This window comes from Nothobranchius furzeri, chromosome 11 (genome assembly GCF_043380555.1).
Source record: "Nothobranchius furzeri strain GRZ-AD chromosome 11, NfurGRZ-RIMD1, whole genome shotgun sequence".
Lineage (NCBI taxonomy): Eukaryota > Metazoa > Chordata > Actinopteri > Cyprinodontiformes > Nothobranchiidae > Nothobranchius > Nothobranchius furzeri.
Genome location: NC_091751.1, coordinates 43808685 through 43822556, shown reverse-complemented (window position 1 = coordinate 43822556; position 13872 = coordinate 43808685). Strand labels below are relative to the sequence as shown.

Below are 13872 nucleotides of genomic sequence, written 5' to 3'. Positions count from 1 at the left end.
GAAGAGCTTAAGGGAGGATTCAAACACAGTTTGCTTTTTCACATCCAAAGAAAAGGCTGATTTCTGAATTATGTGGTGCTAAACTGAATTGTCAAAGCAGAATTCTTCATTTGTGACAAGCTATGGTCTTTTCTTGACCCAGAGGAGGGGGCCGATATATTTATCTTTCAGTTCTGTTTAACAACAACCAATAAAATAAATACGTAAGATTGGCCATGATTAAAAACATTTAATTAACTGATATTTTCTGCACAGGCTAAGGAGAAAGTTTGGTATTGTGGCCGTAAAACCTCCCCAGAGAGGCATGCTAACTAGACTTCTGAGCCAATTTACCTGGCTCCTCTTGTCACGTGCGTGCCGGGCAGCGAGGAGGATCCAAGCGCAGGGAGCAAGAAGGCGAACAGGTGAGTCCGTTTAACACAGGTTTATTGAAGCCACACGCTGGACACTGAAACAATGACTCCACAAAGGACACAAAACAGATGGGGTTTAAATACAGGAGGACCGGGAGCTAAGGTGATTGGGAAACAAGAGGCAGGTGGGAGCAATTAACGGAGACACAGACAAAACCTAAGAGTAGACAAGACAGGACGTGGCAGTAGCCCCCCCCTCAAAGGGAGGATCCCAGACGCCCACAGGAACCAGGAGCAGGGCGGGAGGAGGGGGACCCGGAGGGAGGGCCCAGAGGAACCGAGGGACCACAGGAGAGGCGGCAGGGATCAGCAGAGTCAGGAGGCCTGCGCCTGCTGCAGATGAGGAGGCGACGGGCCCTTGGAGGTCAGCGCCTGCTGCAGATGAGGAGGTGACGGGCCCTTGGAGTCCGGCGCCTGGAGCAGATGAGGAGACGAGGACGAACCCTAGGGGGCCGGCGCCTGGGGCAGATGAGGAGACGAGGACGAACCCTAGGGGGCCGGCGCCTGGGGCAGATGAGGAGGCGAGGACGGTCCCTTGGAGGCCAGCGCCTGCGGCAGAGGAGCCCCGCAGGCTGGGCCGGGGACACAGGCTGGACCGGTGACAAAGTCCCTGCAGGCTGGACCGGAGCGACCTTCAGAATCACCACTGGAACTGGAGATGGGGGAGACGTCAGACCACAGGCGACGTCATCGGACGAGCCGACTTCAGGATGCGAGGCGACGTCATCGGACGAGCCGACTTCAGGATGCGAGGCGACGTCATCGGACGAGCCGACATCAGGGGAGGCGACGTCATCGGACGAGCCGACATCAGGGGAGGCGACGTCATCGGACGAGCCGACATCAGGGGAGGCGACGTCCTCGGACGAGCCGACATCAGGGGAGGCGACGTCCTCGGACGAGCCGACATCAGGGGAGGCGACGTCCTCGGACGAGCCGACATCAGGGGAGGCGACGTCATCGGACGAGCCGACATCAGGGGAGGCGACGTCATCGGACGAGCCGACATCAGGGGAGGCGACGTCATCGGACGAGCCGACATCAGGGGAGGCGACGTCATCAGACGAGCCGACTTCAGGGGAGGCGACGTCATAAGACGAGCCGACTTCAGGGGAGGCGACGTCATCAGACGAGCCGACTTCAGGGGAGACGACGTCATCAGACGAGCCGACTTCAGGGGAGGCGACGTCATCAGACGAGCCGACTTCGGGGAGGCGACGTCATCAGACGAGCCGACTTCAGGGGAGGCGACGTCATCAGACGAGCCGACTTCAGGGGAGGCAACGTCATCAGACGAGCCGACTTCAGGGGAGGCGACATCATCAGACGAGCCGACGTCATCAGACGAGCTGACTTCAGGGGAGGCGACGTCATCAGACGAGCCGACTTCAGGGGAGGCCACGTCGACTTGGGAGCCGACTTCAGAGGAGGCCACGTCGACTTGGGAGCCGACTTCAGAGGAGGCCACGTCGACTTGGGAGCCGACTTCAGAGGCGTCGACCTCTGTCCCGGGTGCGTCTGCTTCGGAGCTCGAGCCGGGTGCATCTGCTTCGGAGCTCGAGCCGGGAGGCGTTGACTTCTGACCCGGGGCCCCATGGATGGGCTGGACCAGAGCCCGTGCATCCTCCTCTGCCGAGACAAGGTGCGATGCGTCCCCTTGGACCACCGCTGGAGCAGGAGGCGATGCGTCCCCTTGGACCACTGCTGGAACAGGAGGAGATGCGTCCACCGGGACCACCACTGGAACAGGAGGAGATGCGTCCACCGGGACCACCGCTGGAACAGGAGGCGATGCGTCCACCGGGACCACCGCTGGAACAGGAGGCGATGCGTCCACCGGGACCACCGCTGGAACAGGAGGCGATGCGTCCACCGGGACCACCGCTGGAGCAGGACGGTTGCGGCGTCGTCTGCGTGGGCTTTTTTGGCTCAGCTGAGGTATGGAGAGGACACTGTCAGGAACTGAGGAGGAATGACAGCCCACCGGAGAATATGCGTCAGCGCTGTCTGGTCCAGGCGAGGGTGTGGTGGCTTGGCCCTTCGGATGTGCTGAGAGGGCACCAACAGGTTTAGGGGAGAAGGAAATGAAGCCGGTTCGGATAGTTTGGACCGGGGCAGGAACGGACTGAAGTCTCGGAGCAAAAGGAGGAGACTTGGAGGAGGAAGTGGCAGGCTCGAAGCTCCGTCCTGAAGCGCAGGGCTGCGGTGGCTTCCGGCGACTTTCCCCACGCCGTGGACCGACTCCGGGGGGGGGGGGGGGGGGGGGGGGGCAGATCGCCAGCCTTGTGCCCTGATAGCTGGAGCGATCCAGGAGCGTCTCCCCATCCCAACTCCCGTCCGGTTCCGGAAGGGCGGCGAGGAACGCCGAGGCTGATGGCCGGGGACGCCGGCGGCGGCGAGGCGGAGCTGGGGCCGGAGAGGGAGAAGCCGGCCGGTGGTCGGACGTGAACCACTGGAGGAAGCAACTCCACGGGAGAATCTCCCTGCTGGATCCATTACTGAATGGTGGAGTCATTCTGTCACGTGCGTGCCGGGCAGCGAGGAGGATCCAAGCGCAGGGAGCAAGAAGGCGAACAGGTGAGTCCGTTTAACACAGGTTTATTGAAGCCACACGCTGGACACTGAAACAATGACTCCACAAAGGACGCAAAACAGATGGGGTTTAAATACAGGAGGACCGGGAGCTAAGGTGATTGGGAAACAAGAGGCAGGTGGGAGCAATTAACGGAGACACAGACAAAACCTAAGAGTAGACAGGACAGGACGTGACACCTCTTGATGTGAAGGAGCAGTGGATCTACTCCGAGCCCCTCCTGGATGACCAAGCTTCTCACCCTATCTGCAGAGAAAATATGTCTCGACCACTTGTATCCGCAATTGCACACACACACACACACACACACACACACACACACACACACACACACACACACACACACACACACACACACACACACACACACACCCACATTTACAATGAGGATAACCTTTTTAACAATATTCTAAATACTACTGTAATATTGGACCCGAACAATTTCTATTAAAACTAGAAATTATTTTTAAGAGCTAACCTGGAGCATGAGAATATGTAGTTTCCCTGTGATGAAGGTGGATAACTGCTTTTATCTTCCCAGTGGATTAAAATGCCAAAGACAGACTCTGTGTAAATCCATAGCTCTCTATTTACAGACGTGTGCAGGCCCTTGTGCATATCTACTATCTGCTTAGTATTCCTTGGCAGGTCTGGTGCATTTTCTATAGAAGCTCATCCCTTTTCAGTCTATCTATTGAATTGTAATAGGATATTTGAATGATGCTACACATTAGGGGTGTGTGGAAACAATTCCTAGAGGTGACCATAAATCCACATACTAATCAGGGCCGTGCAGAGACCTTTGACAGGGCGGGTGCTCTAAGTAAAAAAGGGGGCACTTATAGAGCAAAATCTTTAAACAGATTCACAATCCAACAAGTTAGAAAATTCAGATAATGAGGCCCTTGGGTTCAAACGACATAATAAAAATATATCAGTTAGTGTCATTAATGTTAGTGTTAATGTTAGTTCATAAATAATTGCTTTAGTTTATAAAGCTGACTTATATCTAGAGATGTTACCACATTTTTGCCCCTGATCTGAATCCAAGTTGTTTGATTTTTGATTATCTTCCAATACCGAGTCCTGTTCTGATACCAGGTGGTGATGCAATGAGTTACAAAAGAAGAAAGAAGTCATCCTTCTATCTGTATTTGTCATTTTGTTAATTTAGCCTGAAAAGGTCACTCATTCAGGAAGTACATTTAACAGGAATCAAGATTCAAGATAATATATTGCTATTGCACAGGTGTACAATCAAATTGACTTTGCGCTTACTAAAGACAGCTCTAGTAAGAGGTAGTAAAACAAATGTAAAATAAATGAAACCACAAGAAGTTATCCAGTGTGATCTACAGCTATGTTAGCTGAGGTCTTTTTCCTGTCAGTAGAAAATTCTTGATCCCATTCCATGATCTCACTGAACTTACCACTAAACATGAGAGCTCTGCTACCAACCTAACAACAACATCCTTTACACAAAGGCACCGTCATCCCATACGTGGCAGGAGTCTCAGAGAAACTTAGAAGAATCTTCAATCCAACAACACCCTCAGACAGAACCTGGTCCATCCAGAAGACAAAACATCCAAACAGAAGCTCAGTGGCGTCATTTATGCAGTCCAGTGTAGTGAGGACTGTCCAGATCTTGTGAGCCCTGGCCTCATGTTTACCAGTTTAATGACTGTCTGTGACCACAGGTCTATGCTCTGGTCCAGAGAACAAGATACAGTAAAATAAATATGAGGTAACATAAGATAACACTCATACATCACAACTGTAGCTACATTTCTACCAGCATTATAAAGATCAATAAGCCAGATAAAATGTGAAAGTTAAATATTTCATTACAAAAAGTCAACTAATAAAATGCTGCACTGATAAAATTATATTTTCAGTTAAATAAATATTTAATATAAATATAAATGATGCTGGAATGAAGCTGAATCTTACATTTAGTGAATAGTTGAGTGTTCAAATAAAAACCAGTGGGACTGTGCTGTCCCTCCTCATGTCACCATCTACAGAAACAGCCTTCTGGGACACCTGACCAACCAGGTGGATTTTATTTGTGACGTTTACATAACTTTATAAAAGCTGCTGATGAAGATGATCATACTATCTCATCCCTTTGGTTCTCTGCTCTCCCGTGGTGGTTCGCTCCGTTTCTTTCTGTGACGCTAAAGCTGGATTCCTTCTAATAGCGATTTTTGGAGTAACATGATCAGACGTTATGACCCGGAGAATCTTAGGTGAGAAATATTAACATCTATGATTCTTTGTTGTGATTCTTTGTTGTGTGCATCTTCAACACTTCAGGAGAAGTCTTTCTCATGTCCCATTGTCTGTCTCAGACATGCAGCTACCTCACGCTGCTCCACACACACTAGCCACGGACTCAAATGCACATAAACAAAAGCTCTGATATTAAAATCCATCCAGCTGACGTGAAGCAGGCAGAAAAAAAAACTTACAGGTAGATGAACGCAGACTCCTGCCCACAGGCAAAACACCGGACAACAGGGACAAACAATCATATGTTAGCATGATGCGGCAGAGCCAATCAGTGAGCTTGTGGGCGGGTCTAAGGCAAAATAGGCTTCCGCTTGAGGCGGCTGCCTCCGCATGGTCCTAGTGCTATGACGTGTATGTATGGTCCTAGTGCCTGATATGATAGGGAACTTTGGGCACTTCGACAAAAGGGGCAGGTGCTGTAGACTGTTCAAGGAAGTTCTGCTCAGACACGTGAAAAGAAGGTTACAGTAGTCTAAGTGTGAGGAGATGAAAGTGTGGATACCTGTCTCAAGTTCAGAGTGGGACAGAATGGGACTTAGCTTTGCAATGTTCCTGAGATGGAAGAAGGAAGAGCAAACAAGAGAACTGACATGAGAATCCAGGGTGAGAGCTGGGTCAAAGGTCACGCCAAGATTCCTGACAGAAGGTTTGGTGTGAGAAGCAAGCTGACCAAGAGAGTCTCTGACTTTGGGAACCAGCTTGTCTGGGGCACAGATGAGGATCTCAGTCTTATCTTCATTCAGCTGAAGAAAGCTCCCAGCCATCCAGGTTTTGATAGAGTCTAAGCAGGTGTGTAACAGCTGCAGCTTAGACATCTCATGGGGCTTAAAGGAGATGTACACTTGGATGTCATCTGCATAAAGATGGTAGGAGATTCCTTTGAAGGAGCTCAGGATGTGCTGAAGAGGAAGCAGATAGAGGAGGAAGAGTAGAGGCCCCAGCACAGAACCTTGTGGGACACCATGGGTAAGAGAGGTGGTGGAGGACCTAAACTTGGAGACGGCCACAGAAAAGGAACGCTCAGAGAGATAAGAGGAGAACCACTCCAGAGCAGATCCTGATAGGCCTACCCAGTCTCTCAGCCTCTCCAGTAGCAGGTGATGGTCAACAGTGTCAAAGGCTGCAGTCAGGTCCAGCAGGACCAGAACAGAACAGTCCCCTACATCACTGTGAGTCAGAAGGTCATTGGAGACCCTAAGAAGAGCTGTTTCAGTAGAATGAGCTCTACGAAAACCTGACTGGAAGCTATCATAGATGTTATGTTCATCAAGAGCAGCTGTGAGTTGTTTAGCCACAACCTTTTCCAAGATCTTGGAGATGAACGGAAGTTTAGAGATGGGTCTGAAGCTGCTATGGAGAGAGGGGTCGAGACTCAGTTTTTTAAGAAGCGGGTGGATTACAGCATTCTTAAAGTAAGCAGGGACCTGACCAGAGACCAGAGAAGCATTAATTATAGAGAGCACGCTGGGACCGATGGACTGAAAAGCACTTTTAAACAAAGATGAGGGTAAGATGTCGAGGGGGCATACAGAGGTCTTCATAGAGTTAACTAATTTTGTTAACTCAGGCAAAGAAACAGGAGCAAAGCTATATAGGATGATGGGCCTGGTTGGAGTCGGGAGAGGCGGCGATAAGGCTGAAGGAGAGATGCTAGATCTAACCTTATTGACTTTGTCCACAAAGAAAGACAGAAAGTTCTCACAGTCTGCAACAGAGTGGATGGGGCTGTAGGAGTGGCAGGAGAGACGATGCTGCTGATGGTGTTAAACAGCACCTTGGGGTTCCCTTTGCTCTGGGACACCAGGTTGGAGAAATAGGAAACCCTCGCGTCTCTGACAGCAGAGTTAAAGGATGACAGAAGATCCTTTAGGTGCAGCAGATGGACGTGGAGATGGGTTTTCTTCCACAAACGCTCAATTATTTCATTAAACCAGGGAGTAGGGTTCACTGCAGGAACTGATCTGGTTCTGACAGGACAGATATTGTCCAGAATGGAGAGGCAGTGCTCGTTAAACTGAGAAGTTAAGGAATCTGGGTCGTTATCAGAAGAACAGGATGGATCAAAAGCAGCAGAAAAATTGCTAGCTGTGCTCTCAGTAAGAAAACGAGAACTAACCATACGGCGAGCAGGAGGTGGGGACGCAGAAACTGACAAGTTAAAGAAAATGCAATGGTGATCTTAAATATAAACGTCCTCAGGACAAACACTGTCAGCATTTAGACTCAGGGTAAAATCAAGGTCCAGAGTGTGCCCCCTGGTGTTTGTGGGGCCAGAAACATGCTGGGTAAAGCTGAAGGAGTCCATAAGGCTGGAGAAATTCATGGCAAAGAGATCGGAGGGGTCATCAACGTGGATGTTAAAGTCACCAACAATCACCAGTCTGGACAGCTTCACAGTGGAGGATAGAAAGTCACTAAACTCCTGAAGGAAAGAACTGTTTGGACCAGGTGGACGATAGACCACAGCACAGTAGAACGGGTCCTTACGCCCGACTTTAATCAGCTGCAGTTTAAAGGAAGCAAGTGACCCGAGGTTGTAGAGCTACATGGATGATGGTCTCTGAAAACAACAGCTAGGCCTCCACCACGACCAGAACCCCGGGGTTGGCTAAGAAAAGAATAACCACTCGGGCAGAGTTCAATCATAGCAGAATAATCAGATGTTTGCTGCCAAACTTCAGTCAGAAACAGAAAATCCAGGTTTTTAGAGAGAATTAGATCACTGAGCAGGAAGGACTTATTGTTAACAGAGCGGGAATTTAATAGAGCCATGCTGAGTGAGGTGGAGGAATCAGAAACTACAGAAACAGCTGGAGTTAGTGTACGTAAATTAGCAGGGTTAAATCCACGGTGTTTATAAAAACCACTTATGGAGGGAACAGGAGGAGAAACCACTGAGGAATGAGGATAAACTGACCTTTAAAAACTTAGACGGATGAACTGCGTCCCAAAGCGGCCTGGCGGGAATGCGGAAGTGGCACTCAGGTCACCAAACTAAGGACAAGAAGATCTCGCTGATGTTTACCAGATAAACCACGTTTTAAGAGAAGTCTTATTCTCACCTGGATTCCTGCTCGTTTACCTCTTTTCCTCCGACGTTTTCCCGGGACCGGACAAACATAGCCGAAGGCGGGCAGCTCGGGACCGTCGATTGGTTCCGGGCCGGTGCGCCACTCAGATAAACAAGCAGGGAGGTACGTCCTTGGTGCATCTTGGGCGATCGTGAACGAACGGAAGGACAAAAGAGTCTGGCGATCATAGAAGATGGTAGCAGGGACACTACTGAAGAGGATCGCAGACAGGAGCAAGGTGGAAAAGAGGAGGTTAGTGGAGAAAAGTTTGAAAAAGTGGCCGGTGACTGCAGCTAAGGCAAGCACAGGTGCCATCTTGTTGCCGACCGGAAGCGGAAATGAAGCAAGCTCTGGCATGACTGTACAGGGACCTAACAGCCCACATCAAGGGCCCTGGTACCTTATTCCCAGAGCGCCCCACTCCACAGGACTCTCCGAGGGCCATGGTTCTGGAGAAGGAACACCTTCTCCAGGTCCACAAACACATAAACTGGTTAGGCAAACTCCCGTCCAACTAACTGTAGGGTGGTTGGGTATTAAAACATATGCTAATCCCTTGATTTAATCTATAACTTTCAATCTTACAAACACAACCAAATCAAATCAAATCAAATCACTTTTATTGTCACGTCACATGTGCACGTACACTGGTACAGTACATGCGAGTGAAATTCTTGTGTGCGAACTTCACAGCAACAGAGTTGTGCAAAAATACAATAACGTAAAAACAAGCAAAATTTAAAAATGGCTAATCTAAGTAATAATATATATAGTATGTAAGGTATATATATTACTAAATGTGTGTGCTAAGTATTTTATTTTTTATTTTTCTACGTGTGTACGTGTGAGTGTGTGTATAATGCATATATACATATTTTACAAATGAATAAAGTAAACAATAAAATCAGAGATATAAAATATACAGTGGTTGGTATGTGCAAAACAGTGGCATTAATGTACAGTATGGAGTGTGTAATGTTGGAGTTTCAGTAGTGAGGGTGTAAACCAGTAAACATAGAAAGTTTTTAACCTCACCATAGTTGAGTCAGACTATGGAACTCAAGAGTTCACGAGTCTCCACATGTCTTGCACTCTAAATATGTCATGACTAAAACTTCAGGGAGCCTCTGTCACATCTATCTCCCACACAGAAGTCACCCAAACCACAGGGATGCTTTGTAAATTTGTCACAAACTGTATTTTTCACTGCAAGAATACAATATGAAAAATGCTTGTGTGGAAGATAAACCATCTTTCATGAAATGATCTAAAAGGTTTCTGTGGAAAAAATAATAATAAAAGGAGTGCCCGTGTGTTTACTCAAGAGGAAAATACTGGGACAAGATGGAGTCAGCTGTGCTACACCAGCATTACAATAAGCTTCAGGTTGCACCACACACTAAATCTTAACAAATACTAGAGGATGCTTTAAATTATTAGTTTTAATTTATAAAAACAAGCATCTAGTATTGCTTTCCGGCTGTGAATGGGCTATTTAAGAATATGCTGTGGAACTTAAAGAATGCAGCCAGATGTTTAACCAAAACTGACAGACGCATGCACATCACACCTATTCTCGCAGATTTACACTGGCTCCCAGTCAAATTTAGGATTAATTTCAAGGTCTTGTTGTATGTATACAAGGCTTTGTATTGCCCATCCCCATCCTATTTGACGGATGTGCTGACTCCGTGTTCCCACTCATGCTTTTCGCTCAGCAGATCATCTGCTGCTTGTTCCGAATGTTCGGTAGAAATCACGGGGGGAGTGTGCCTTCTCTCATGCAGCCCCAAAACTCTGGAACACTCTGCCCCTCCATGTGTGTTTGGCTCCCTCTGTTAGCAGATTCAAGTTGGCCCTTAAAACACACTTTTTTCAGTATTGCCTTCCCTCTGTGACACTTTACATGAAAACCCAGCACCGGGTTTATTTATCTTAATTTAGTTTTTACGATTCAGTAGCTCACGTTTAACACCTCGCACCATCTTGTAGCTTTTTTGGTTTTATTTGTGCCATTTCAAATGGTTTTGATTATTCGTCGCATAATTTTTATTTTTGATAGTGCTGCTAACTGTTCGCTTATTCTATTGTTTTTAGAAGGAATTTTTATCCTTGATTATTTATGCTATGTTTTTATGTATTTTACCTGCTTTCGTTGTGTTTTGTTGATTTGTTCATTTGGCTCTTTTACTTACTGCACTTTGGTTACCTGCCATGCTATTTTAAAATGGTGCTTTATTGAAAAATTGGTATGGTATAGCATGGTTTTCCTTCAATCTCAGCTTCCCAAGCTTTTAATTTGAAGTACAAATGTGTCAAACACTTTGGTTTTTTAATTCAATATATTTCATTTGTTTTTCTCCTAAAATGCACACCTGTGGTTGATTTAGGGAAGATCTGAATTGTTCCATGTGTAAACTCTGGCAGTTTTTCTTCTTATATTGAACTCAAGTCATTTAATGCTGCAGCCGTTTTCAAAGGAGGTCTCAAACCTTTGAAAACAGTATTCATCCTTAGGCCTTAAGTTGTATGCATGACTGGACTTCTGTTTTCGGTCTCACAAAAATGTTTTGTCATCTGCAGCCAAAAGGCAAAAGGCAGCTAGTCTGCAGTGTTAGAAAAATATCTAATGATGCACATTGTAGATTATATTTAAGCTGACGTTTGTCTACAACTGGATAACTCTTAGGTTAGGTCAAGATGACCCGAGCCAATAAATATTAGCTAAATAGACATCAAGTTAAAAAGAAGTTTTATTGGTTGCTGAGGATTATTCACAACACGAACACTACAATAGAGCTTGTGAAATCCAACGTTTGCAACTAAAACAACAAATTTTCTCAATATATTTAGGCAAAACATGTGGTGGTTGACATTCAAAACCTATATTTTTAATTAACAACAAATAAAAGGATTAACATTTTATATCATGAGGTATCCTTGATAATTTGGTAACTTTTTGTCTCCTTTGTGCAGTGCTGTGCGGCCCAAACCCCTTTTCTATTTCAAATGACAGTTTTAATAGTGACTCACTAAGCAAGCATAGCTTGCAAAAGAAATGAATTACTGAAGGTTTTTACTTCTATTAACCCTTTATAGGGCACTCATAGGGCACTCATTGAACCCCAGTAAGTTATTGTTGTCCATTATCAATTATGCTGTTACAATATATATATATATATATATATATATATATATATATATATATATATATATATATATATATATATATATATATTTTTTTTCATGCACAAAATTAGAGAAAACTAAGTGATAAAATATGAACATTGGCCCTATTCTGGTAAAAATAATTTGAATAAGATAGATAATTAAAAGACACTTCAGAATAATCTAGCTAATTTTAGAACATTTTATCTTTGTTCAAAATAGAGAATATATCACAATTGTTAAAAATATAGAATATTTTTATAAAAACAGATTATTGTGGAATATTTTCACTACAGAATGGAAACCGTTTCTGATCAAATATAGATTATGAGACTATTTTAGGATCTGCCTCAATGTCATCTTCCTGTTCATCACAATCAGGGCGAGATTGGTTGGCACAATACCTGTCCTCCATTTTCCAGAGAAATCCTAGTTTAAGTCCATTTTTGGTTCTTTTTAAAACACAGGAAAATTTTCTCTTTACCTTGCTAACATTTCGTTTGCTGACTGCAAAACATCCTCAGAGCTGACGCTGATGGTGGCGTCACTTCCTGCGCTGTTTATCTGCGGGCAGCAGAGGACGTTGTCGCCCTCTGCTGCCCGCTCTCCCCTCTCTGATGATGCAGTCTCTTGCACAATCCAAAGTGTAGACCCCATCGTCTCTGTTCATAGTCCCACATCCACGTCTCCTTATCTCTATAGCTTCTTTTATCCATCTTTTGTATTTCTGTTGTTTGGTGTTTATGATCCTTGTGTTGTCCCAGTCCATTAAATGGTTTTCTCTTGTGCAGTGATCTGTTACGGCTGACTTCTTTATTGTGCTTTCTGCTTCTTGTTTTGCTGCTCTGGTGTGTTTTCAACTTGTTTCTCTCTCGCACTGCTTTCTATGTTCTATTGTTCGTGTGTTGAGTTGGGGTCCGGTTTCTCCTATGTATGTTTTATTGCCGAGTTTGCATGGGATTTTGTAAACGACTTCACATTTAAGTTCAGCTGGTATTTAGTGTTTTGGGTGTACTAGTCTGTTTTTAACTGTTGTGTATGGTTTTGTTGGTGTGTTTATATTGTGGTTTTTCATTGTTGCTCTTATTTTTTCTGTTATGCCTTTGATGTATGGTAAGGTTATCACTGGTTTTGGTTCTTGTCTTTCTGGGTTTCTGGTTCTTTGCTTTCTGTTGTTGTTTGATGTTTTCCTTAGTTTATTTCCCATGTCGGGTATCCACAGGTCTTTAAATCGTGTTGTATGTGTTTGTCCTCTTGTTTGCGGTCTCTTTCTTCTGGTACCATGTTTGCTCGCTGATATAATGTTCTGACTACTGACATTTTGTGTATGGTAGGGTGTTCTGATGTCCATAATAAATATTGGTTTGTGTGTGTTGGTTTCCTTTATGTGTTTATGTTTAGGGTTCCATCGATCTGCCTGGTTATTTTCATGTCCATAAATGCTATGCTGCCTTCTGTTTCAGAGGGGGGAAAGTGGGCAGCAAACACACAAGAGCAGCAAAACAAGAAGCAGAAAGCACAACAAAGAAGTCAGCCATAACAGATCACTGCACAAGAGAAAACCATTTAATGGACTGGGACAACACAAGGATCATAAACACTGAACAACAGAAATACAAAAGATTGATAAAAGAAGCTATAGAGATCAGGAGATGTGGATGCGGGACCATGAACAGAGACGATGGGGTCCACACATTGGATCGTGCATGGGACTGCATTATCAGAGAGGGGAGAGCGGGCAGCAGAGGGCGACAACGTCCTCTGCTGCCTGCGGATAAACGGAGTAGGAAGTGATGCCACCATTAGCGTCAGCTCTGAGGATGTTTTACAGTCAACAAACGAAACTGTCAGCAAGGTAAAGAAAAACCTTTCCTGTGTTTTAAAATGAACCAAAAATGGAATTAGAAACTAAACACAGTAAGAACACACCAAAGATTAAGAAATCTTAGTTTAAACTGCAAAAAATATTCTATATCATAATTGTTATTACTACTGTTACCATGAATATTAGGATTATGTCCAAAAAATACAACAGATTTTACTGAAAAATATTAATATATTTTTTTTACTTGTTCAGGGTGTATAGGTTCAAATATGGCAGATTTGATTTTCCAGATTTTGCCAACTTCATAGAGGGTAACATTTACAACACATATATCCTCATTTAGCACAACTAGTCAAGCTTGTGATGTGAGAGTTTCATAAACCTAGCATTGTTGGTTTTAGAGATCTGACCATAAATGCGAGAGGAGACCAATGAGTTTTCTGGCTCTGCAGACACACCAATTTTTGGTGCATTATAGCTCCGTACTGATTGGTGGAATGGCATCAT

At 45.3% G+C, this 13872-nt stretch overlaps 1 protein-coding gene across 1 annotated transcript; it reads right to left on the bottom strand.

Annotated features, from left to right (window-relative positions):
• Positions 1 to 728: 728 nt before the first annotated feature.
• On the bottom strand, positions 729 to 2928 carry LOC139061936 (proline-rich protein 36-like). The gene is made up of 5 exons (XM_070541878.1): positions 2391 to 2928; positions 2251 to 2346; positions 1863 to 2117; positions 902 to 1152; positions 729 to 857 (listed from the first exon to the last, which is right to left on the bottom strand). Exons 1-5 carry the CDS (start codon positions 2926 to 2928, stop codon positions 729 to 731), a joined length of 1269 nt encoding a protein of 422 aa, XP_070397979.1.
• Positions 2929 to 13872: the final 10944 nt, after the last annotated feature.